General features: G+C 35.3%; 2 protein-coding genes across 2 annotated transcripts in view; both read left to right on the forward strand.

The window, feature by feature from the left end:
- LOC117793638 (protein sprint) overlaps positions 1 to 27,433 on the forward strand; it is a 129,070-nt gene that overhangs the window by 8,046 nt on the left and 93,591 nt on the right. The window contains exons 2-3 of the mRNA XM_034634006.1: positions 1,494 to 1,903; positions 5,984 to 6,840. Coding sequence (XP_034489897.1) covers positions 1,874 to 1,903; positions 5,984 to 6,840 — 887 coding nt within the window. The 5' untranslated portion in view covers positions 1,494 to 1,873. The remainder of the gene's footprint in view (positions 1 to 1,493; positions 1,904 to 5,983; positions 6,841 to 27,433) is intronic.
- On the forward strand, positions 23,636 to 24,510 carry LOC117793640 (MICOS complex subunit MIC13 homolog QIL1). Its single transcript, XM_034634009.1, has one exon. It carries the CDS (start codon positions 23,690 to 23,692, stop codon positions 24,173 to 24,175), a length of 486 nt encoding a protein of 161 aa, XP_034489900.1. The 5' UTR covers positions 23,636 to 23,689; the 3' UTR covers positions 24,176 to 24,510.

Genomic DNA, 27,433 nt, shown 5'->3' on the forward strand with positions numbered 1-27,433 from the left:
GATGCGTCCACATAGAAAATTTTTTGAAAAACCTTGCATCTGATAATGTATTTAACTTTTGATAGCCCTTTTGAGCCTGTTTACGTATGATTACAGGGTATGGAAATTAAATAAAAACGAATTAAATAGTAGACATACAGCAATAAGTAAGTAAGTAAAATGGTTATGTAAATGCAAATGAAAATGGAAATAAAAATGTAATTAATGAGCATAAAATGCGGAAAATTGTGGAAAATACGTGAAACAAGTTTTCATTTTCATGCGTCGCGCAATGTGGTTAGGACAGTTGATGCAGACCAAGAGACAGACAGACGGATGGACAGACAGACGGACAGACAGACAGACAGACAGACAGAGAAACGGACTGACATCGTCAAACATCTCGCCAATGTTTGGACAGAGCGATTGCTCTGCTAGCCGTGGCGCAGTTTTTTAATTAAAAGTACGAGTATCTGTAAGATACATTCACTTTTTATTTGGTTTATTGCTGTCTGTGAGGGTCCCAATTCCTATTTGGCTTCGCACTGAGCCAAAAAAATACTCAACTCAACTCAATCCAACTTTGAGCAGCTAAAGTTAAATTTTGTAATGGACTCTGCTACAGATGCTAATAACCGTATGAGGTAGTTTTATCAGCACTAATCTTGTTCAATCATCATTTGAAAACTCTGTGTGATATCATTTTTGATTGCTATCATTTGATATTGAAAGTTTTCTTCTTTTTAGCTGATGAGAAAAAATGTGGTGAGATTGAAAATTTCTTTTTAATTAAAAGATGGATTTGCCTAGAAAGTCTGATAAGGAAAGCTTAAGAACTGGTTGTTTGTGTGAACAATTTCCAAATTATTTCTTCACTGAATCTAAATTAATTTCATCTTTAGACACTCAATTTTGCTTTTGAATTGAATCCCTTACTTATTTTTAACCATGAGTTTTTTTTTTTAATTTTTGCAAATTTTCTTAATTTAAGGACATCTAAGAATTAAAGTTTACATAGAGAATTTTATTTGTTTTAAGAAAAAAAGTGAATTTGTTAGTGAGAGAATACTGCGGTGATTTACAGTGGATGCTGCATTAATTTTATGCTTAGTTCTTTCATATTTTCATAAGAGTTTGACACGATTTTTGGCACTTTCATAACCATAACTTATTTTCATTAATTAATATACAACATATCTAAAAGTTTAAGAAATTGTCATAGAAATTTTTTATTCTTCTGTTTTTTAATTTCTTGCAAAAAGTCTTTAAGCCTTTAAAGATGATCAAAAACTTAAAGCATACTTGTTTTAATTATTCTATAATCTGATCATACTCATACCCAGTAATCTTTTGTATATTAAGTATACTATATTTCGACAGAGCTGCCAACTTGTTTTGCAGTGTATTTAAGTTTATTTTTTCTTCCATTATTCGCATACTTCCCAACCGCCCATTAAGTGGGCTCAAGTGGCTATAACCCAAGCACTAACTTGATGTCAATCTTTTGTCCACAGTTAACCAGCACGTTCCAAAACTCTAGACGAATGTGTGAGCGTGTGTTGTGTGTGTGTTTGTGTGTGTGTGCTGTATGGTCTACCCACCTGCCGCATAAGCAAATCGAGCACGTTAATTAAATGTCAACAGATTCAAAGTTGAGAAGCGCGCGGGACGCGAAAGGACGCGGAGCTGGAGAAGAAACAGAAACTGAAACCGAAACCGAAGCTGAGAAAGAAATAAAAAGACGACAGCAACGAATTGAAATTGTGCAAAATGTTTGCATGACTGTCAAATAAATCATAAGAAGCAGCGATAAAGAAACAACAACAGCTACAACACTAACAACAACAACAACAACAACTACAACGCTCACAACCTACAACAACAAGGAGCAAACATGGTTAATGCTGTGATGGATGCCATTGCGGTAAGTGTCCAATGTACAATGTCCATAAGTCCAGCATAACATACTATATTTTCAGATTGTAGCTCATTTCATTTAATTTGCATTCAAAATTAATGTATATATTTCTTTTATAAGTTCTTTATTTTATTTTCTTTGTTTTATTACTTAAGTTATTATTTACGTTTTCATTATTTTATGTGATTTCATTTGATGATTCGTAAATTGAAATTGCAGTCGCCGCAGCCAATTGAAGTTTGGTTGTTGTACTTCAAACAAGAAACTGGAGAATTGTCGTTTATAATACTCTATACGAAGGTTTATTGGGTGACACATAATTTAAAAATTTTTTAATTTAAAAATATGAAACTTTAGATTCCGTTAAAAAAATAACTGCTTTTTAAAATTCAGAGGTACTAAGTAGGGTTTCAGAAAAGTTTTTCCAACCAAAAAATAGCTGGAAAACTATTGTAATTTTTTAATTCATTATCAAATCAACTTATTTGATGCTCTGCATTAAAATAAATCAAAACAATTTATATTATTATACTTTCTTCAACATTTTAAAATTTTAAATTATATTCGAATAATAATAATATCATTAAAGTGCTTCTTATTTAATCAGTTTGAGAAAGTGTATTATATTCTCGACCATCCCAACTTTTTGGACTTTTGCATGTTTTATTTTTTGTCTTATTTTCATTATTATTCTTTTTATTTTTGTTGCTTTTTGCGTTGCTTTGCCCACATTTTCAATTTGAATTTGTTTGCTGTGTCAATTGCTCAATTGGCTGGTCTGTCTACATGTTGTGCATGTGTGTGTAGAGTGCTTGTGGAGTATGCTTGTATTTGTTGCATATTACACGCTAATCCATGTGTTTAAGGCCTTTTTCTCCTTTTGTATATGAAACGACACTGCACACTGCACATTAAGTGTGCAATGAGGCGTATGCTTGATGTGGTGCAACGTGTTCTACGTGTGATCCATAAAGGAGAGGTGTCAAGACTTGTGTAAATTATAGACACGCATTGAGTGTTGTTAGGAAAAAATTAAGTATAAGGTGTAGTGAGTTCAAGATGAGACGGAAAATTGTACACTGATAAAAAAAATGTTCTAAAATCAAGATTTTGGTCTCAGAACTAAGATTTTTGGTCTAAAAAATGCGTCGAGAACATCAAATTCTTGAATTAAGAGAGCACATCTTGATTTTAAGAACATTTTAAGTAAGACCAAGTTCTTATTTTAAGAATAAATGTTCTTAAAATTAAAATCAATAAATAAAATAAATTAATATTATTTTTTATATTTATATTTTTTTTATTTTTAAATTTTGATTTATTTATATTTTATTCTGTTGTAGTAATTTTATAAATGCTATTTCAATTTGTTACGAGGGGGATTCGAACCACCGCCTACTGCTTCACAACTGAAGCGGCCTCTCTAACCAGAGCGCCACGGTGCCATCATTTGTTTGATACGAAATAGTACCTATTTATACTTTCCTAACAATTTAAGATTTTTATTCTTATATTAAGATTTTAAGATTTTTTAGATAAATAATCTTAGTTTTAGTAATTTGGTCTTAAAATAATCTTATTTTAAGAACAAAATATTTAAGATGAATGTTCTTGATTTTAGAACTTGGTCTTTTTTTTCAGTGTATGGGATATAATAATATAGGATGTTGCTATAATGACAGAATAAATTGGGAGCAGAAAAGATATGATAAAATGGAATTGAAAGGAAGCCTTGGATTACTAAAAGGGTTATTTGGGTAGACAATATGATACCATAGCAAGAACTGGGTTAGGATAGAATCGCATTCGATAATAATAAGGAATATAAATGAGAATATCATGAGTACAGAATAAAAATGGAAGAGTTTAGGGATAGGGATAGAATAGAAAAGGTAATGGATAGGACAGGATAGGGATAGGATAGAATAGAGATCGGACAGAGAAAGTATTGGATGGGAATAAGGATATGTATAAGATGGGTATAAGGTATATAATAGGGACTGGATGGTGATGGGATAGCGATAAGATATTGTTAGAATAATGATTGAAAGGGATTGCAATAGAATAGCGATTGGACTGGCAATGGATAGAGAGAGAAAGAGAGAGAGCGAGAGAGAGAGAGAGAGAGAGAGAGAGAGAGAGAGATCTTTTTAAAGTCTACTTGACTTGATCATGCCACACGTATTGATCCTCAATTGCAGTGCACTTATAAGTCTGCTCAATGCGATCACTTTAATTTCAGAAAAAAATAAAGTCGGTCGCCGTTTTTCCACTTCAGTTTAGCCCACAAAATTTGCATACAACTCGCAACTCTGCGAGGTTTTTAGTCAAACACACAAACAGCAAAAACTGAAATAAAGGCCAAAAACTGTAGAAATATTTATAAATATCAACAGCAAAGCAAAGTGAAACAGAAAATAAAAAAATGTAAATAAATAAAAATACAACAAAAATAAATGAGCTGAGTCGAAAAACCGACAGCAACTGAAACCGAAAAAAAGAAGGAAAAAGAAAAAAATAAAAACAGAAGTGGAGCTCAAATTAGCACAGAGCGTGGGAGCCGGTTTGCGTTGACGTCGCAGTCGCAGTCGCCGTCGACGTCGCTGACATTGTTGAGGTAGCTGTGTAGATTTTTCTTAAATGTTGCACGTTGCAGCTTTTAGTTTTGAGGAGCACGACCGCAACCCCGTAAACTCGTTATTACTCCGCAAAACTGTCTAGCGTAATTATTAAAGGCGTTTCGATGAATCGTCAGCCTCGTCAAGGCCTCCCCACTCGATGACACTGCAGTGGCCGGAAGTCAAGACCAGTTTTTTAGAAACTGCAGGTAACACCACCAGCAGCAACCACAGCACCACCAGCACCACTGAAAGTCCAGCTCTTTGTTTGTGTAACGGAAATTCCTCGCACTGTTCCAAGTCCAAGTGCTAGACAATTGGGCATGATTTGGCAAGAAAGCCCAGTCAGTCTAAAATGCAAGACTAGATGATACCCTTTTTGTCACTGTTGCTTTCTCGAATTACCTCCCTCTTTTATCGAATTACTTAAATTTGGCAATTACATTCGATATTAGGTATTTAGAATGGAATTATATCATTTACCAAAGAACATTTATTCTGAATATAATTGAATTTGCAAACGCATTAAAATACTTCTTCTTCATAAATCATATTAGTTTCTTTCATAATGATCATAATTTAAATAATAATATAAAAATCTCAAAATTACTTACTTACTACTTCTATACTTTTATATAGAGCTATATTAAATGCATAATCTCATTTATCAAATCAACTTAAAATATTCGGAAAAATATTAATATATGCCAATTTACAAAAATACTAAAGTCTTAGACTTAATATTTCAAAACTATTATTACCAAAAATAAACCAAGAAATATGCTTTAAATTTTTAAATAATAATAGAAACGTAGATTGTCAGAATATTTCTTTTACTTGTTACATATCTGTCACCACATATAGAATACACATATTTTATTTATTATAGGGTATACACACAAATGAAAAATCAATGGGAAACTATGATGTTTCTCATGGTCAGACAGACAGTGTCAGCAGTTGATTGTCTGTGTCAAGTCTATGGCTACTTGAGACATCCGTTCATTAACCCAGAAAAACTTGTCATACTTTTGCATAAAACTTGATTACCAATTGATTCTGAAAACTTATTGCGAATTTTCCAGCGAATCAATCAACGATTTTTTTTTTCGTATTTCCCAATGCACTTTGAGGTTTTTCGAGACTAATTCTGAAAATGATATTGCGAATTAAGTTTTTAAATAAAGTCAAAATCGATCTTGATATTGAATGTAAACAATCTTGATACACATTTTTAAGCTGTGGGGGGGTTTTTGCATCTTCTTAAATTATATGTTTTCATTTTGCAGTTTTAAGTTTAAGCAAAGAATTTGAAAAATAATTTAAAATCAGAAAAAATGACAAAACATTTAGTTTATTTCCCTAATTGGGAGCTGAAATTTTCCTCATATTTATTGTTGGCTTTAATATTATTAGCGAGATATTTATTGCAGTAATTAAATAAATATGATTTTTATTTTTGTTACAGCTGCTCAGTTCGCTGGCAAGTGATTTGGATGTAATGTTGAATGATTTGCGATCGTCGCCGAATCATGGTACAGCAGCAACAACAACAACAACAGCAATGGCATCAATAAACCAACAACAACAACAGCAGCAGCAACAGCAACAACAACAACAGCATACAAGGCAATTGCAGTTGCAACATTGGCAAGCCATGAGCAACAGCAACAACAACAAGCAATGCAACAACAACTACAATAATAATAACAACAGCAGCAAGTACAACAACAACACACAACTGCCACGCCCACAATGCCTCAGTGATATCAAATTGCGGGCGGCGAAAACGGCCAGAACCACGACAGCAACATCAACAACAACAACAACAATTGCAGCAGTCGCAGCAACAACACTGCAGCAGCAACAACAACCACATCAACAACAACAATCATCGAATGGCTTTCAACGTCGCCGCCTGACAGCAAAACCAACGCCGCCGTCACCACAGCGTCGTCCAACGCGTCGACTGCGCAGCGAACTGCAGCAACAGCAGCAGCATCAACAGCAGCAGCAGCAGCAGCAGCAGCAGCAGCGGGCAGAGCTTGAAGCAGACGCAGATACGGATGCGAGCGACGTTGCTAATATGACGTCACCGTTAAGTGCAAGTGCGGCAGCAACGCGCATCATTGGCCTATCGCCGGACGTCAAGAAACTGCACAAGTTGCCGCTTTGGTGCCGCAACAGCAGCAACAGCAACCACAACAGCAACCACAACAACAACAACAGCAGCAGCAGCAGCGCTGTCGGCAGCGCAGTTGCAGCGCAACGTCGTCTTACAACGACAACAACAACGACGAGAATTAGTCAGAGTCAGTTTCATAGGTAAGTTTCAATTACACTAGCCATAAGGAAGTGCCACATGCCACTTGCTGCATGCCACATGCCACCAAAGTATATGTTTCGTCATGCCAAATTGACATTGGGCTGATTTTTAACACCATGACGCATTAATAGAAACGTTGCAAACACCAAAAGGCATATATATATTTATGATCAGAAAGTCGAGCTCAGTCGATATCGTTTTGTACAGTTATCAGACTTATAAAAATTGATACAGCTCTCAAAGAAACGATCAAATTAAAATTTATACTTATTTCATAGTGAGATATCTACAATAAATCGGATGTTCTGTATTTAATAATATTTTATACATCCTTACTAACTTTGATTCAAGTCGGACCGATATATTACACTAATAAAAAAAAGTTTAAAAATTTAGATTTTTTGTCAATATTTTTTTTTTTTAATTTTTAAAGTGCGTTAAGAACCAAAAATTTTTAAGAACACGTTTTGATCAATGTTTATATTTGTTTATTTTCAATTTATTCTGACTCTTTTAAAATGTTTAAGAATAATGTTTTTGATTTTAAAAACCGGTATTTTTAATTGGAAAAAAAGTGTAGGACAAACCGTAAAAATTTTAATTATTTTTATGAAAAATTTGTTAGATTTTGAATTGTCTTTTAAGTAATGCTGTATTGCTTAGAGAAGTTACTTTATGTAACTCTTTGTTTAAATTTGTTTAAGTATCTACAGTGTATTAAATCTTTGGCGTGCTTAAAATGAATTATTTTCATATTTTGTTCTTCACTTGAAGTTCAGTTGACCAGGTGAATTCGGCCTTGGCAACGAGCAAAGAACCAGGAAGGCAGCTGTGGGGATAGCTGCTGTGACTCATAGTCACAAGTCACAAGTTGCAGTCACAGTTACCGTACATAGTCACAGTTCAGTTGTAGATGGATTCACGCATCGTTGAGCGTTTCATGCGAATGCCAAAATGCATGAATGCTATTAAGGTGCAGGCAGGCAGTCAGCCTGAAATTTTTAGAGAACAGCAACAAAAAACAAACAATAGCAAAGGAATTGAAGATGGAGAGAGAGAGAAAAAAAAATGAGTTGAGGTGAAAACCTAGCGCTAGAGTAAAAGAGAGAATGTTTATCAAATTTTAAAACGATTATTTTAAATATAATTAAGTTGAGAATAAAAAAAAGAATAAAACAGGGACCATAACAGTTATATTTAAAAAAAAATTTTTGAAATAAAAATATATATATATGAGCGTCTCTATGGCAGCTATATGATATAGTGATCCGATTTGAACCAAATTTAGGCAGGATGTATAATATAAGCCGAGATGTATATCGTGTCAGTACGTCTAGATACCTCAAAACACCAAGATGTTTTTCATACTAAAACTTCATTTTCGATCTATCGTTCCTATGGCAGCTATATGATAAAGAGGTCCGATAAAAAAAAAAGATCAGACGGACAGACAGACAGACGGATAGACAGACAGACGGACAGACAGACGGACAGACAGACGGACAGACAGACGGACAGACAGACAGACGGACAGACAGACGGACAGACGGACAGACGGACAGACAGACGGACAGACAGACGGACAGACAGACGGACAGACAGACGGACATGGCCCAATCGACTCGGCTGTTTATCCTGATCAAGAACATATGGACTTTGGGGGTCTGCCACGCCCCCTTCTGCCTGTTACATACATTCTGCCACACACATCTTAACCCTTTTTTGCCAATTTTCAATGGGCTCGCGGTATAAAAAAGTGAAAGATTAAAATTGAATGTTAATATCCTTTGAGTCAAGTGGTGTATTTCTAAAAATATTAATGACTTGTGGCTCCATACGTTTCATATGATACATCACACGTCCTTATAGGACGTATATTAAGAATATTTAAAGTATTGGTATATTTTTCAATAAAATATAGACTACTAAAGTCTATCAAAAACTCAGTTTACTTTCAAAAAATAAATCTATTTATTAAAAAAAAAAACTTTCAAAACCACACATATGAGCTTGTTCACAATTTGTAAGCACTTTAACATACACGTATAACTTCAGTGAGATACCCTTATATCATCATTTGAAAGGTAGCTGCTACCTTTTACTTGGTTGTCTCAGCTTGAGATTTTTTGTGGTTCCACTTCAAAGGCAACTGCATTTGACAGGCAACCTTTTCAATGGTGGTGTACTGCCAAAAAAAAAAGCCAATGCAAAATCTGGGACCCTGTTTAACCCCGTCAAGAGCGAAAGACAGAAATATGTTTGTAATCCATATAAGCGCAATATGTTTAGCATATAAATTATTAGGCCAGTCAACAGCAGGCGGAGAGACAAAAAGACTGACAGACGGACAGACGGACAGACAGCGATGCTGCTAAAACTACATAACGGACAGCATCAGATATATGTATATATATAAATAAGTATGAATATGCTTGTATACTTGTATTATAACCGAAATACCAACTACACGCCAATCCCCTCATGTTTCCTTTTTGCAAACACACTATAAACACACACAAGTCTCGCACAGTGCGCAAAATGTGTAGAAATCTTGGTTAAATGAAGTTTATGTAAGTGATTCATTTATTTGCATAACAACATGCATAGAAATAAAAATAGCTTCTTATTACTTACAAATACTCTGCAAAGAATATTTTATTAATTAAATTTCAGTGTTCCATTTATTTGTATAAAATGATAAAAATAATTGAAAAAAGTTGTTTCTGATTAAAAAAGATCACGTAGCCAACAAAAAAAAATGTAAATTCTTGTTAATTGGAATTTTAATATGTCAAATTATATGTTATATATGTTATATATATGTTTTCGTAGCTTACAACAATTTTTCTTAAAAAAAGTATCCAGTTTATTTACTGCAGCCCTAACAGAAGCCTAAAACAGCGCTAAGGCAACCCAAAAGCAATTGTTGGTGTTCCCGAAAAAAAGAAACAATTGCTTTCAAATGTCTAAAAGAAATTTGAGAGATTTGACCAAACTAATTATTTATTAAATTGAACTAAAATATCTTTAAATTGTTTTAAGATACAAAAAAAATTGTTCGAATAGATTAAATCTCTGACATTTAAGGAAGACCAACATTTCAAACTGTTGTTTTCAAAAAAAATTCTATTCAAAATCTCTAGAGATTTCGAGAACACACCTGATTAATAAATAAATTCGATAAATCTAATCTAATAAATAATTATAATAATCATAAACACTCCGTTCCACAATTTGACATTCTAAAATTTCACCAACTTTACCCACTGTGCCTTGTCACAGTGGCAGCTGTTGTTGCTGGTGTTGCTGCTGTGTCGTAATCGTCGTAGGCGTCGCTTGAATTTGGCTCAAGACATTTGGCCAAAACAAAACAACGGCTAACAAATGAGGGGCGGGCCCTCGCAAATATGTTAAAATGAAGTGTTATATTTTATGTGTTTGGCCGCAAAAGCGAAACGACCAACAGCAGCAACAGCAACAACAACAGCAACAACAATAACGACAACGACAACATCTTTAACAACAACAACATCCAATAACAACAGTTACAACAATATCCCTGACAAGAACAAATAGAACGGGCTATAAACTTAAGTAAATATGAATATGGACGCGACAACGACGACGGCTTCTTCAGTTACAGTTTGTTGGCTTTTTTTTTTTGGTCTGTTGACAGGCACAACCCACTTAACTCATGCCACCCAGTCACCCACTCGAACCACCCGCCAGAACAACCACCCCAACCACTTTTCCCATTGGAGTTGAGGCTTGGGTGAGTTTTTGATGTTTTACAAAGGGTTGTGACTTTTGTATCTTTAGCTATTTATTAAATTTGTTTGCCAACACACACACACACACACACAAGTGTTGTGCGGAATGATGTGTTGAATTGGGGGAATGGGGTATTGGTGGGGGGACAGTGGTTTGGGGATAGCAGGAAGAGCAAACAGGACCAGTGAACATGAGCTGCGTAACTAATTTGCTTAAAGTGCACGATGGCTCATCAGCGACAATGATGGCACAGTGCTTACAAAGCACTATAGAATGTATGAAATTCAAAGAGAGGGAGAGAGGCAGAGAGAGAGAGAGAGAGAGAGACAGAGAGAGACTAAGATATCAAGAGTAAAAGTTTTCGAGCCTTAGTTTACATTTATACAGAAAAAAATTGTAAATTTACAATTAATTTAGATTTTATCTTCATTTTTTAAGTCTATTAAATTGTTTAGCTATGAAACTCGAAAGGTTTTAAAGAACGCATCTCAAGATCAGGGAATAATCCCGCAACCGGAAACGTTAACTAAAACTAACCGCTTAACTTTTAGTACCGGAACTGAAACCGGTACTCAATTGTACCGGAACGTACCGGAATTTATATATGTTTCAGTTCCCTGCTCAAGATAAAATTTTCTGATTATTTTTCGACTGTTACAATATTAAGCTAAATTAAAAAATATTCTTAAGAGAGAGGAAAATAGATAATAAAAAATAGAAAGATTACCAACACTTTGCACTAAATTTAATTAATAACTATAAAATATAAATTTTCAGCATATCTTTAAATAACTAATTTTCTGTACGCTTTAACTCTGGGAATACTCAAAAACACATAATAATATGTAATTTTAACTAAACTCATATGCGTCTTATTTTTTATAATTATTTTTCCCAACTGTTTTTATGTACATGTATTAAACACCATGAAACCGAAATTTTCTTACATTTCAATTTACCACAAGTCAAGTTTTATTTTAATGTCTATCACGTTCTTCACCCAAAACATTTTAATGATATGACCCTAATAATTGATATACTATATATGTATATATTCCTTAATTCGTTATCTAGCTATTCTAAATATTTTTAATGATAAAATGAAGACAAATTTGCATATTATATGTGCGAGTGTATCTTTATTGGAAGTACGTTTAAAATTGAGCTCAGAGTATCTGAGTCGAATAATTCATAATTTCTGGTTACATTTGTTTCTCCATTTTGCTATAGCACACATTTCCTATAAGAAAATTAACCGTATTTGCTATAATTACATTTTTTTTATTCACTTTTTTGCTTTCTTTGGCTTCATTAAAATCTTACTTCTTTTATTTTTTTATCTTTGTTTTTTTTTTGCCCTTAATGCTGTGCTATTCGCTTTAATAGCAGTAGATGACTTTCTGATTTTTTCATTAGTTCGATCTACAGTAAGATTTTCATTTTTTAGCTAGAATTTAACCCATTTTCTTAGTGTGTATTTCTCATTTCCGTATTAACTTTTTTCTGCGTAAATTTACAATTTGCCATTTCATTGCATTGTTTTTTAATAATTCGATGTTCAGTTAACTTTTCTCTACTTTTTACATCGATTATTGGTTTTGTTTCCCAGTTGGTGGAAGCTTTTTTTGCTCTAGAAAATAAGATGTCATCAAATTGCACTTTCTGTTATATAAATGACATTTTCTTTCTTAGACATTTAGTCAGTTGTAAATAAAGCTTAAAGCACTGTAAGATCCACACACACACAACAAAGCAGACGCACCCGCACACACACATTCTTCACAGTTACCGCAGAAAGTTTTTGCTTCAAAGTGTTTTGCGGTCTTCATGCAACGTGCAGGAGACGCTACAGAATGAGGCAGGGGCAAAATCAGTGAGTGAGGAAGGGGGTGGGAAGTAACTGAAGTCAGTTTGCCAGTCAAATTGATGACGTCTTAGACGAGCTGACATTTGGCTCCTTTGCAGCTACGTCATCATCAAGAACATCATCATTATTATCATCATTAGCTTGCTCATGATTGTCTAAAAAGTTGTGTGCAATTTACGCGTTGTTGTTGTTGTTGTTGTTGTTCTTGGGTTCAACGATGCGTATGAGCAACAAATGGATGAATCCGTATCTCCACACCTGCCTCGGGGGAAGGCGGGGGTTTTGGGAGGTAGTGTGTGGTGTGGTGGGGAAGGGGAAGGGGTGTGCCTCATGTCACACGATGCCAAAGTGCGACAGGTGTTTGCTTTATTAACTGCCATATAACAATCCCCCTCTCGCTTCCTCTCAATCTAACCGATTGCCTCTCCCTCTCTAGCAATCCCTCTGTCTCTTTCGCGGCAGCTCGTTGACATGTAAACAGATTAACATAATTAATTTATTTGCATTGTTGTTGGCCTAACCTAATCTAAGTAGAAGTTTTTTATATATACTATATGTATATATATATAATTTGGCTGTTGATGCCACTGTCATCATCATCATCATTGTTGTTGTTGTCGCTGTTGTTGTTGCTGCTATTGTTGCTGTTGTTGTTGTGGCATTGTTAGCCCCAAACTAATTTGAGCTTTTTGTCATCATCTAATCAAATTAATTAGCGTTGTATGCGCTAATTAATTAGAATGCATAAATATTTGAGCAGGGCGTGTGAAAGAGAGAGCAATAGAGAGAGGGACACAAGGAGCTAGTGTTGTTGTTATGTATAGAAGATATCAAGTGAAGAATATGAACCTCAAAAATACAAATAATATGGATTTTCTTAATTTTTTTATTTTATTATTATATATTAAAATCATTGTCTTTATTTTGATTGCTTACAAGCAAGAAAATTTGTTTTTAAATGAATGCGTTGATGATAAAAATATTCTACAGAGTTGAAAGGCGATTGGTTTCATTGCCAGGTGGCAACACTGCAATACTTAATAAGTTTAAGTAGCTGGTAACTATTAATATATGGACTAAGCTAAATTTAACTTGATAAAATTCAAGCTGGGACTTACTAACCTTAAACAGACCTGCCAGACATGGAATTGCTTGGATAGGTGGCAACGCTGACATGCAATTAAACTGCATGATAAATATTAAAAGGTAACAATTTTTATACAAATAAAAAACGACCATTACTTCATAGATACATTTTTTTTTTGAGCAAGCAAAGCCAAACACTCGATCGAAAGCAATCAATGTGGTATTCAGATATTCACATTATATTCATTCGTCTAATAGTTATGAATGTGGATGGTATTCAAATCGAAATGCCAATCAATGACTCCATGATGATTAAGATACTTGTGGCATTGGCTACGATAACAACAATCGTATCAATCATATTTAGCATACAACTGTCAGTCAATCATTCAGTCAGTCAGTCAGTCAATTATTCAATTCGAGGTTAACTCCACGAATCACCAGGCAGAATGAAATTCAACTAACTGACAAACTGACAAGTCATTTCAATGCTCAGCTCAAATTTCGCAACTATGCAATGTGGCAAGAGAGTTAAGGGAGAGAAGAGGAAGAGCGTAGAAACATTTGACAGCTGCCTTTTTTTTTGTAAAGCCTATTGGTCAGCTGGTTAAAGTAATTCAACTCAACTCATTAGCTGCCAAGTTCGTTCTGTCACTCACTCACACTTAGTATTCACTTCTTATTCACACTTATTCACAGCACTAAATTTCCCCAGACAATAGACCACAAGACGAAACTCTAGAAAACCAGAATGACCAAAAGACATAAAAAAAATGTGACTTTTAGAGTGTAAACATTCCAAGCAAAGCACAAAATATGCAAATTGAAAGGACACCCAGGCATAAAATCTCCACAGCTCCGCAGCTGGAAGCAAACTCCTCGTTCTTCCACTGTACACTTGGAGAAATAATCGAGATAGTTTTTCTGAAAAATTTGACTCGATGTTAGAAAATATTTGAGGAAGTTTGTAAATTGAGTTTCATATCATTTGCTTGGTTTCAGTTAGCCAAATTCTTGATTTTAAAGAATTATATAAAAATGCTCGACTATGAGATACCCAGTGTGTAGTGGGGTAATTTTGTAACTATACCTAATTGTGTTAGGAGTATAGAACTGAAAGATTCACTGTATAAAAATATATGGCTTAAAATAAACTCTTAAATTTTTAACCCTTTATAATAAAACTAAGATCTACTTAAAAATACCCTTTTAGAAGTCAAGAACAAAATAATAAAGTTTCTTTTACCTGTTATAGTTTATTTCCATGCACTTTAAACGTCTACAGAACTTACAGGGTATGCTAAGCATAACTCAGATTTCTTCAATTATATGCTTCTATTTACGTTGCTAATACTTGGTATACTTTTCTTGCGAAGAAACTGTACAGGCTATATAGAAATATTTCGTACACATGAATTCTGCTTAACACAAACAACTTTTCTTCAAGTGTATTTGGTGTCCGGAAAACTTGATGCTGACATAAATTGCATATTAAATTTTACATTTTTCATATTTATGCAGCCAAGTCATAAAGTGAAAGTGACTCAAAAGACGTTTAACAGAACATCGGAGGGGGAGAGTAAGGGCCCAGGAGAGACAGAAGGTAGGGGAAAGAAATAAAGGAAGAATGTGGGAGGGAAGGAGAACACAAGAACAACATTTCAATTTAGCAAAATATTCATTATGCTCAAGTGTAGACTTCAGGCTTCAAATGGCGCTAAACGGAAAAGCGGAAACGTGCCAAGCAAAAGGTTACTCTGCCTCCTCCTTTCCCCTGCCCCCTTCCCCCGTTCCTTGCTGCCGCACGGTGGCAAAGTTTCAATGCCCCATTTGCTGCTAGCCGCCACTCATTTGGCCATTGTCAGGCAACGTCTTCATTGTCGTCGGTTCTCCGTCTGCGTCTCAACCTCTGTCAGAGTCTTTCTCTTCTTTGCCGTCTGCATCTTAACCTCAATCCTTGTCCCTGGTGTCTCTTCTACGTCTCCGTTTCAACCTCAATCCTTGTCAGCTTCGTCCTCGTCCTCGTCGTGGCGTTGTCTTTGCTTGCATTGTGCAAACTTTTATAAAGTTATGAAAAGTCATTCAAGTGCGTGGCTGTAAAAGCGACTGAGAGAGAGAGAGAGAGAAAAGAGAGAGAGAGGGGTAGAGAAAGTGAGAATGTGTGTGAGATATTGAGAGACGACTTGGCGACTTTTGAGCACTTTGTGCTCATTTTCAACATGTTTTTTTTTTTTTTTGTTTTTTGGTGGGGCAGGAATAAACTAGAGACAGCTTCGATGTCGACAAGTTTCATGTAGTGTTGCGACCAGGTGGTTTGGGTGGTTTGGGTGGTTCAGCTGCGTGGTTTTGAGTGGTTGCTTGCTGACAATAAAGCCGTCAAAAACGTGCATCGCCGACAAGGATGTTCTCCTTAAATATCCTCAACTATTCTTGATGTCGTCGGCGATTCTTCTAGTCGGCTTTAACGCCAAATGACAACTAGCTTAGATACCCTACTTAAGTGGAGTATATGCACTGAAAAAAAGCCAACTTCTAAAATCAAAAACATTCATCTTAAATATTTTGTTCTTAAAATAAGAACATTTTAAGACCATATTACTAATTTTAAGAATATATATATATAAAAAATCAAACTTCTTAATACAAAAATTATAATAATAAAATGTTGGGAAAGTATGAATATGTATAAAACTACCAAGACGGAATACAATTTCTTAAGAACCAAAATTTAGAAAAATTTAATATTATAAATAAAATTTAAAAATAATTTTTAATATTTTTATTTTTTGATTTTAATTTCAAGAGCTTGGTCTTATTTTAAAAGTTCTTAAAACCAAAATGTGTTTTTTAATCTAAGAATTTTATGTTTTCGACGCATTTTTTAGACCAAAATCTTGGTTTTAGAACATTTTTTTTATCAGTGTGGGAATTGTCAATGAACCAAACTGTTTATAAAATTACATGGTAATTAGCTTACTTAGTTGTTTATATATTAGTTTTATTTATTTTTTAAGAAATTCTAAAACTGATCCTAGAAGCTTTGCAAGTTTCTAAAAGCTTTTATAAGACTCTGCTAATGATATAACCTAAAAGCTTTGTAGGTGCATTAAAGCTGCTGCAAGACTCAGTTATTATTTGGGTAATTGTCTATTCGGTGCACCACCTCGCAAAAAATAACGAAAAAAAGTCCTCGATGGACCGCTAATTATCATAAATTATCATACTATACAAATATTTTTTTTCGCTCATTCACGGAATCTTTTTATTATTTTTATTATTATTCCAAGTATTATTTATCTAAATTGTTTGCAAGGGCATTAAAGCTGCTTCTAGAAGCTTTGTAAGCTTATGAAACTTAATACAAAGCTCAGCTAGAAGTATAATCTCAAAGCTTTGCAGTTGCATTAAAGCTACTGCAAGACTCTGTAATTATTTATAATTATTCTTCAGCTCAATGCTTTGGAAGTGCATTAAAGCTGCGTTGTGGAAATACTCGAAGCACTTGGCTTATCCTTACGCTGACTGCCTCTTAAGTGAGCTTTGCCATTACGCTAAGCTGACGCACAGCTGCGCCGGATTTTTGCTACCTGTCGATAAAATCTTTACCTGATAGCGGAGCTGTAGCTGGCGGGGAATAGAGGGGTAGGGAAGGAGTTGGCGAAGAGAGAGGGAAAGAGAGCTACAGTTGCACTTTGAGTGCTGCTGCCAAAACTCATTAACCACAACGAAAAATTTGCAACATGCTGATGTCACACGATTTGCGTCTGGACGTTTATGCCACGCCCGTGACCCCACACACACACACGGATTGACCCCCGTGTTTGCCCCCCTCCCTGACTCCTTGCTGCCCTCTGTGGAGGGTTGCGTGTGTTTTGGGCCTGGCGGCAGTAAATAATTTTTGCCAAAAGGTTGTTGAAACATTTAATAAAACCAATATAAATCATAACAAACACTTAGCGCGACAACAACAACAACTCGACACACTCGACACTCACACACGCACACACACATGTGTGTATGTAGAGGCAACAAAGCGTAACTAAAATTCCAAAGCGTTTGCCCATTTTAGCCGCAAAAACTTCTGCCAGCGCCGTGCACAAAAATGCCGAGCAGGCCAGCCTGTCTCTTTCTGTATGAGTGTGTGTGTGTGTGTGTGTGTGTGGTGTGTGTTTGTTGTGTGTGTGTGTCGGTTTAAGAGGGGGGCATTCAGTGCTGCATTGCAACGCGTGAACGCACCTTGCCATGCGTCCGTCCGTCTGTCCGTCCATCCGTCTGTCCAGCTGTCTCTGTCTGACGCACACTACGTGCTACGTGTGTGTGTGTGTGTATGTGTGTGTGTGTGTGCATTGCCCCCACACCATTCGATGCTCTGCATAGTTCCATGTTGTCGTCGTTGTCGGCAATGCCAGCTTCCCCATGGCAACATTCACAGCAGCAGCAGCAGTTGGGTGTGCTCGACATAAAAATACCCTGTAAGTGATTTAGCTAGGCTCAAGGCACAATTTATCAAGGCTGCAAACCGGTTCTGAACCCAACTCGTAAGACCGGTTCGGTTTGGGTTTTAAAGCAGCCTGAACCGAATCATGAACCGAATCCTTAAAATTATTTACTTTGCGAACCCGAACCTAAGCCGAACCGCTTGCTAAAATAAATGGTTCGGCTGAAAAAAAAATAATTACATAAATTTTATGGTTTTCTAATGTTACGCAATTATTTGAGACTTCGAATTAAAATAAGTCATATTTATTTCTTTAAATATATTTAAATTATCAGCATAATTGGATTTCTTTAAAAAAAAATTTAATTAGTTCAAAATGTAGAGAAAAATGTATAACAATAGAAATATTCTTTTGTATGAAATTGAACCAAGGTTCGAACTCAAACCTTGGGTTCAGGGGGTATATAAACCAATTCGCAAACCGAACCGATGTCTTGCTCTATTGTTCGAACCGCCAAACCGAACCTTTAACAAAATTTTGGAGGTTTGCAGCCTTGCAATTTATACATATCTTACGAAATATATTTTACTGATAAATATGGAAACTCAGATGACTCGAAAAAACACCATTAAGAACTTGTCTACCCTGAGATTTTACTTATTTTGTTAATCTTGTGCTTTTATTTATAGCTTTTACAAGCAAAAAATTTAAAATTTTATTTAGCAGAAAATAATTTGCAATAGATCACAGCTGCATAATGACAGCTTTTAAATACAGAAATATTACAATTTAAGAATAGTGGTTAATTCTAAGTTTAACTTCACTTTAATAAATTGCATTTTTATATACGAAATTTTATTATAATATGCATAATGATTTTCTTCAAGTTGCTTAATATTTTGGCTATCTATTAATTTTTTATCGTAAAGATTTGTAATTTCAATGAATTATACTCAAAATCTTGCTTGGAAAAATTCATTTCCTCATATATTCATATAGAGCTGTTATCCAATAGAACTTATATACTCATATTAGATAGAACATATATACCCGCTCTGTTTGACGCCGTCTAGGGTATGAAAATGCGCAAAAAATTAATTGCTGCGCATAAATCAAAAGACTTTTGCTCTCACTCTCAGTCTGTGACCAACTCCCTCCGGCCGCTGGCTCTGTATTACTTTGCCCCACACCCATTCACTTCCCCTCTCCGTACCCCTTAACATTCCCTCTCCTTGGAGCCACCCACTAGTCATTTGGTAGCCCTCGGTACTTGTTACTATTTCTGTTTTCGATGCATTTCAATTCGTTTCGATTGCAGCAAATTCTCGGGGGGAATGCGAATTTCTTATTGTTTACTCTCGAGTTGCAGCATCAAGGCCACATTTGATGATGAGGTCCATGCACGCAACACTCATTAAAGTTCGAAGGTGTTGTTGTTGTTGCCCCCTCATTCTTGTGTATAAACAAAAAAAAAAAAAAACCAATGCAAATCTCCCTATTGATTACCGGAAGTTTCATATGGTATTAAACTCAATTGACTGCTCCATAAACAAGATCATTGTTGAGAATGGCCGATGGATGGATGTGTTTTTCACGTCTGTCAAGTTGATTAATCATTCAGCAATTTTGCCTCGTTGATATTAAAATAAATGATTGCTGCTTCAGTGGATTAACAAATTATGGAATCACAGTAATCCTATGTTATGTAAAGAAATCGAATAAACACGTTCAACTTAAATTAAAATTATTTTGAAAGTGTTGACAGCAAACTTTAATAGTTTATCCACTAAATGAATTAGTGCTGATTGATAAATCTGTAAAATAGATAAAGGATCAAGGATCAGGCACTTTTAATTGGTTATAAATTATTTGAAACTTATAAATTCTAAGAGCATTATTTATTGGTAGTATATCTATTTACAGTAAAGCCTAAAACTAATTTAATAAGATTAGCTTTAAAATACAAATTAAAATTTAGTTTTATTTCTTCAGTCAAAAATTTTGTTAAATAATCTTTCTTTCAAATGTTAATTTTTAGACTTTTATGTTAAAAAAATGTTTGACAAAAGTTGCTTAAAATATTTTTACCAATATTATACAAATTATTTGTGTAGCTAATTATTATAGTTTGTAGACTGTAAAGACTTATCTCATGAAGATGAAATAGTACTTTAGTAAAATAGATGGATATATTACCACTAAGTAGGTTTACATCTTAGAAATATTAACTTTGAATCTGAGCAGTTGGTAACTCTCTCCTACTTTCACAGCTCTTAAATAGCTAAAACTTTTTGCTTTGCTTTGCATTTCCTCTCAAACTGTCTATTTCATTTGTTGCTCTCATAAACTAGAATACTTAAAAGCGTTCATAATTTAAAGTCAATTTTTATTTTTTTTTGTTTTGTTGCCATTTGCCAAGGCCGTTTCACAATTTGCTCGGACATTTATTCAGTTGGCGACTTGGGAGCGTCATGCCATATCACGCATACGTCATGTGTGCCGGCCATAAAAAGTAACCATGCATAAAATACGTCAAGAGAGCGAGAGGGAAGAGATGCTGACAGAGATGCTCGTAAATAATGCGGCAGCGATTTATCAGACGAGACAGTTGCAAGTTGCAAGTTGCAATCGTCAGTTGATGGGAAACCGCAACACAAAAAATCAAAATAATATAACAACCTCTCAAACTCGCGACTATTCAAATTGCAATTTAGCAATAGTTGAGCCGGCTCTGTAGCTATCTCTCTCACCCATTCTCTCACTATCTCTCTCTCTCTCTCTCTCTCTTTGTCAGGGTCTGCACATCTATGCAGAGAACCCACATAAAACAGGTCTAGCTTTAAACAAATTTTTTGGGGGTTTTCACAATGCGGTCGGGTTACGGTTTGTGTGTTTGAGTGTCTGACTGCGAATCTGAGTCTCGGTTTTTTGGCCCGTTTGTTTAGCCACGTTAAGCCTCACACTAATTGCACTTGCGCTTTTTACAAATCCACACACATACATAACATTTTTCTTAGTCTCGCCAAAAAGCGAAAAAAACTAGAGGAGATAACAACAACTCGCACATATTTTCATTTTCATGGTCAAAATGTTAGACCAACCGGGGGCTGTATAGAAGGTCTGGAGGGGAGAATTTGCTCTAGCGACAAATATGCAAATTCCTCGACTCAAATTTCCCGTTTTTCCTCTGGCATTCTCTACTCACGTTTGTCCATTTCCGTTTCCGTTGTCGTTCTCGTCTCCATTGTTTTTTTTTTGCAGCGTTTTGAAGCACGCAAATCTTGATTTAATTTCCGTCTATTAAGCTTGAATGCCAGCCAAAAATATATTTGTGGTCAAAGGGATTTTATGAGGTTTTAAGCTTAGGACTTTGAGCTCATTAGCTTGCCAGACTGTATGTAGTTTTAGAGTCTGAGCTCTGTTAATTTCATAAATTTTCTTAAGTTTTTAAGTAATACACTCAACGCATTGTTGCCAAACTGCAGTACAATATGTATTGCTGTCAAACTAATTTATTATTGCGCTGCTGCAAAACTTCACATAGGTATTTTTAATACTTGTTCAGTGCTGCCAAACTTTAATATCATTTGCTTTACATTTTTGTATTTTTATGAGCATTTACCTTGTTGCCAAACTTCACTTAAATTTTAAATGTTGCAATACTTTTAAGTAATATTCAGTACACACAATCGTCATAATCAATCTAGGTTTTAAATATATTTCAAAGTTCATAGCTTCCACAATTTATTAAGACATCAACTATTATAACATAGTAGTAAAGCAAACTGTTTTTTGCTGTCAAACTTCAGCATATGTAACTTGCGTGCTGAACAGTGTACACTATACAGTGTTGCGCTGTTGCAAAACTTCACCGAAAGCCCTCCAAAAAATAAGTTTTACACCTACATGTTTCGTCGTTTATTTACAGCCTTAGTTAAGTTCAGTTAATAGCTATCAATAATTGATTTATCAAGTTTTCGTAGACAATTTTTTAAGCATTCCACGGTTGCCAAACTTCAGCATGTCACATTTGTTTGTCGAGTTTATGAGTCACAAATGAATACAACCCCATCTTCGAAGCCTTTGAATAGGCAACACTATTAGTTATTTATATAAACTTTGAACTGTACACTGAATTGAACCCCTTCTCTATTGACAATGTTGACTTTGCCGCTTGGTCGCCTTTATATATATTTTTTTGCTAGTGTGACAAATGAATTTGGGTCAAAAGTTGCGAAAATTAAAAAGGGCCAACTCAACAGATCGAGAGGTGTCTCAAAAAAAAAAAAAATAAATAAATCGAACTCACAGGAGGCCGGCGGGTATGATGATGATGATGCCAAAGTTGCCACAAAACACTTGCACGTCTCGGTTAGTGGCAAGTTTTTGGTGCCACCAGAGGGACAAAAGGTCTGTTGACTGTCCGACGATTCGCCACGCTGCTGAATGACATTCAACTGGTCTGTCAAATTGCAGTTTTATTTCCGTTTCCGCATCGACGTGCCACATATGCCACACGTAGCACAGACCGGACTCATTCAATTGAACATTCGCTGGGGTTTATTTTGTCTCCTCCTCGTTTCTATTTTTTTTTTTGTTTTCTATCTGTTGTTGGAGCTCATCTTCAGGCCAAGGCAACAACAACAACAACAACAACATTCAAAAGGGGACACAAAAACGTTACAAAAGATTTACGCCGCTTTTGGTAGCATCCTCCGTTTTCCGGGTTCCTCTTCAACCCCTTTGCCCCACACTTTTTGCTGCTGGTCTGTGGCAGCATTACTTTTGCCTTTTGCGGGTTTGAGTAATGGATTAGATTTTTACTCACTTGTTGTTTGGGTTACGTTGTGTGTGTGTGTGGGGGGAAGGGGGAAACTGTTCCATTGGTTAACCTTTTGGTTGACTGTTTCACTCTGTTTTTTATTTTCGCACCCGGCTTTGATAGTGCTTTTTTATACGCTCTACATTTCGGGGTCCTTAAGCTGCTTATAATTATTTGCCTCCTTATTTACCTTACACTACAAGAGAATAAATTTTTATTTAGATTATAAGCGACAAAATTTTTCTGTAAATATTGCAAAAATTAACAAAAAAAAAACAATCACAATATTTTTAAATTTTGATTAAAAAGTAAGCTTTGCACAATTAAACAATTACCAATTTTCTTTTTAATCTTAGTTAAATAAAATTGAGATGTATACTAATAAACTACAACTCTTAAGTTTTCGTATAAAGTTTCTCTCCTAAAAGTGCATGCCGTATTCGTTGTGCACAACTTTTATGTTCCTTTTTTGTATTTTGTTTGCAAGTGTTAGTCCTGCTTTTGGTGGAATTTCTGAGGGGTCATTTCCGGTTGTTCTATTGTGGTAACCCCTTTTGTGGAAGAACCACAATGTTGGAGCATTAAAGCGCATTCCAAACTTCCTTTTTGTCTCGTATTCGGTTGTGAGTTGAAGGAATTTGGAATGGGATTGCGAAAGGGGAAAGGGCAGGGAAATGCTTTATTAGTTCGGATCGTAGGAGTTGTTGCTCATTTTATTGTATTGAGTTTACGTTAAATATTTATGTTTTCGTCGTTAAATTGTAAGAAACGTGTACAGTATTTCTATACGGATTTTTCTTTTTGTTCTTTATTTCTATAGTTCGTTTATTTATATATTTTGCTAAGATTGTTTTTTGGCTTCGATGTTTAGCACCTTAATGGCTCGTACAGCTGCATTAACCGTAGCGCTTTATTTCACCAATCGCGTTGGCATCTGGGGCAACACGGATGCATCCGATAAACTCTATCAACATATATCCAAGAGACTTGAACCGGTTCGTCAAATGATCCCAGAACTATCCAAGACAGAAATAGGACTCATAGCGCGTAAATATTATGAATTTAGCATCAAGGAGGGTTATCAACTGATGCGACAGTTGCCCGATTATAAGGGCCAATTACTGGAATTGGCCAAAAGTTGGCCAAAACGAAGCAAGAAGAATAAGATGCAACAAGAGGAGGGAACAACGAGTGATGAGGAGGTTTTCAACTGGCTGCCAGTTTTAACTGTTGCCGTTGTTGATAACGATAACGATAACGATGATGATAACGATAACGATAACGATGAGACGAGTGAATGTGCTGTCACTGCCTCCAACCATGCAACATGCAACACAAGAAATACATAAAGCAATGAAACTAAATGTTAAGTGGAAATGAGCTGTGTTGCAAGTCGGTTGGTGGTGCCACCAATTGCAATCTTGGTGTCATTTCAACCGGAATGCGAAACTAAATCGGCATCGAGAATCTCTGGGATCTTTTGGAACTTTGGCAAATCGAATTCAATTTTAGCTGTGTTTTTAAGATATGTCTTTTTCAATCGGTTCTTTGTGGACTTAGTTCTTGTTGATCTAAGACAGTTCCAAATCTTAACAAATTCCAGTGGATCTAATGATCTAACGTCTTTTTAGTTATTTGCGATGATCATATTAAACACAACAAATAATATAAAGGTTAATTTCTAGTTGTTGATCGTTTATTGTGGGCTCTTGGTGACTTTCTCAATCAAATTTAAAATCTTAAGTAAAATTTCTAAGACCATCAACGAGTTTTAGACTTTTTTCAGTTTTTTTCTCAATTATGTAGATGTTCTACTGGCTTTTTAGAATCTACGAAATTGAAGTAATCATCCTTGGAAAATCAGGGGCATTAAGATTTCATTTTAACTTTGAAAAATTTATATTTTCCTACCTTTTTTCTGATTTGCTAATGCCGCTCGCGTTGAAAATATAGAAAGTACTTGAGTTACCGATTCAGTTTGATTTTAGTTCATTCAATGGGTCATTAGACATAGGATCCATCTTAAGAAATTTTCACAGAATTGCTTTATGATGAAAGATATCACAAAACTGATTATTCTATTATAATATTATAATTATAATAATTATATGATATCAATTATTTTCAGTTTTAAGGGTAATTAGCTTTATTTTATACCGAAAGTTTCCAAATAAAAAAAATAGCTCCAAATAGAGAAAAGTTTTAGAGATCAAATTAACTCCGGGACAAAACTATTTTTTTTCTTAATTGAATTCTTGAGTTTCCATAAAAAATTCACTTTTTCATTGTTGCTTTTTGCAACCTGTGACTATTATGGTTCGTTAACCAACACTACTTTTGTGGTCTATTTAATAAAGGGTCCCCCCTTTGAAATTTTGAAAAATTAAAACTTTAATTCTCAAGTTTTCACTTTTAATCAACTCCTTAAAACAACACTTTAAATTTGATTCTGAGACGTTTCATTTTTTTGTACATACTCGTATTCATGGATAATCGGACAAAAATTTTGACTTGTAGAGTTGCTAAGTCAAAGATTTGACTCACTTTAAACTTTTATAAAAACTGTTTTTAGTTAATAAATTCTGAAGAGTATTGTAGAGAATGCCTTTAAACCAAAGAGTCAGATCTTAGTTATTTTTGCTCCTGAAATCTGTTGTAATATCTGTGATCTTTATTTCATTATATTCTCAATAATTTACTTTACTTTGTATATTCTTCCGGTAGCTAATACAGTGGATCTATTCAAAGAACATGTATTGTTTTAAATCCCTTAGACTTGTCAAGTACTTTCCAAGTTAATATTAGCACATTTTGCAAGCCATTAAACGCTAACTCCCTTCCTTTTAGTCAAATTGAAGGTTTCTCGGCTTAAAGCAGTCTTTAAGTCCTGTCAGCTTTATGCTCGGCAATGCTCCAATGCTTTACAGTCCTTACTCAGCTACGTGGTCGCTGTTTTTGTCACGACCCATTGTCACTGAGAGAGGCAGCGAGAGAGAGAGAGAGAGAGAGAGAGAGAAAGATGAAGACGCAGTAACGATAGGAAAACCTGTCGTAGTCGCAGTTACAGACTCCCAAAAACTCAATCCACAATCATCTCAGAGGCAGACACACTGTAAACACCGTGAACACCGTCAACAGTCTATTAAAATGCCAGTCGAGGCATTCCGTGGCAAGCCGTGCGACCTTATCAGTTTTGTACTAAAGGATGCGCCAATATCTGCTCCCTTTCCCCAAGAAAAAAAAAGAAGAACACCACACCCTTAAAGTCCTACGAAAACCTTTATTCCCTCCCCGTTGTTGTTGTTGCTGTAACATGCGTTTTAATGTGACCCTTGCGGGCACATAAAATTTCCACGTCTCTTTGATGGTTTTAGGGTTTTTATCCATGGTCCTGCTCTAGGCCTAGGACCTTCCTTTCTGGCCATTCCTTTACTTTTTTTTTCCCCCTCTTCACTTTTCCGTTTTTTTTCTTGTTGTTTTGCTGTTGGTTACGATTGATTTTGATACGGTAAATGACAAACAACACTGTTACTATTTGTGTTGGGGGAGGGAAAGAATTCCTCCTGCATGGGGCGGATCATAAAATGCGGCGGGGCTACAGGTAGTTGCTTGGCCTTGGATGTGGATTTCTTGCACCACCGGACTGTACTCGACTTAATGGCATTTTTGGGGGCACTATTTCGGAATTAGATTCACAAAATGCCTTTACAATTAGCAATTAACGGCAAGGATTGTGGCCACAAAATAAAAACTTGAGTGTTTCTAAGTGGGATTAATATTTCTGAATTGGGAAGCATTAATTAAGTCATGGATTGTAGCCAGAAAGCTACTGAGCTATAAGCTATAATGTAATATTGAGAATTTAAAAGGAAACTAAAAAAAACTGTCGGGTTTGAAAGAGATTTCGCAGAAATCCAAGAGTCTGTAAGTATATCAGTTATATTATCACATAATATTTCCTAAGGACACTTGAGCAACAGTGAAACTCATCATCTTCATTTATAAGTAAAGTCAAATGCTAGAAAATCATTTGGATTGTGAATGTCATGAGATCAATCAAAATGACGACTTCAGGAATAATTCTTTGCCCCTTCCACTTCGTAAAACGCTTTTCACTTTTCTTGTCGAAACATAATCCAAGTTGTAGCCATTTACATATTTTGTCTGCATTTTGCGGTATTTCTTGAGACAGTATGCAAAGGCATGGAAAGGTAGGGGATGGTAGGGTGATATGGGGTTTCTTTTGGGGAGGAGGGTTTTCTGTCGGTGAGGGAGAGAATGATACGTGCCGCATCTTTGGGCTGACTCTTTAACTGCTTATGGTTTAGATTTATAGTCACGGCTTTTATTTATGTCACTTTGCTTTGGCTTGTCTGCGAAAGGACACACAACCGTACACACAATCGTACACACACACACACACACACAGACGGTGTTTGCTCGTATTTCTTTTGCGGTTTTAGCATATCGTTGTCCTGAGTTAAAACCCTATATAGGATCCTTTTTCTCGTTTCAAGTCGTTGCATAAAATCAATTTCATTTTGCCGCCGCTCCACATGATGATGATGATGATGTTGATGATGATGAGGTTGCAAGTGTTGCAACTA

The sequence above is a fragment of the Drosophila innubila genome, chromosome X (genome assembly GCF_004354385.1).
Source record: "Drosophila innubila isolate TH190305 chromosome X, UK_Dinn_1.0, whole genome shotgun sequence".
In the NCBI taxonomy this organism is placed as follows: Eukaryota; Metazoa; Arthropoda; class Insecta; order Diptera; family Drosophilidae; genus Drosophila; species Drosophila innubila.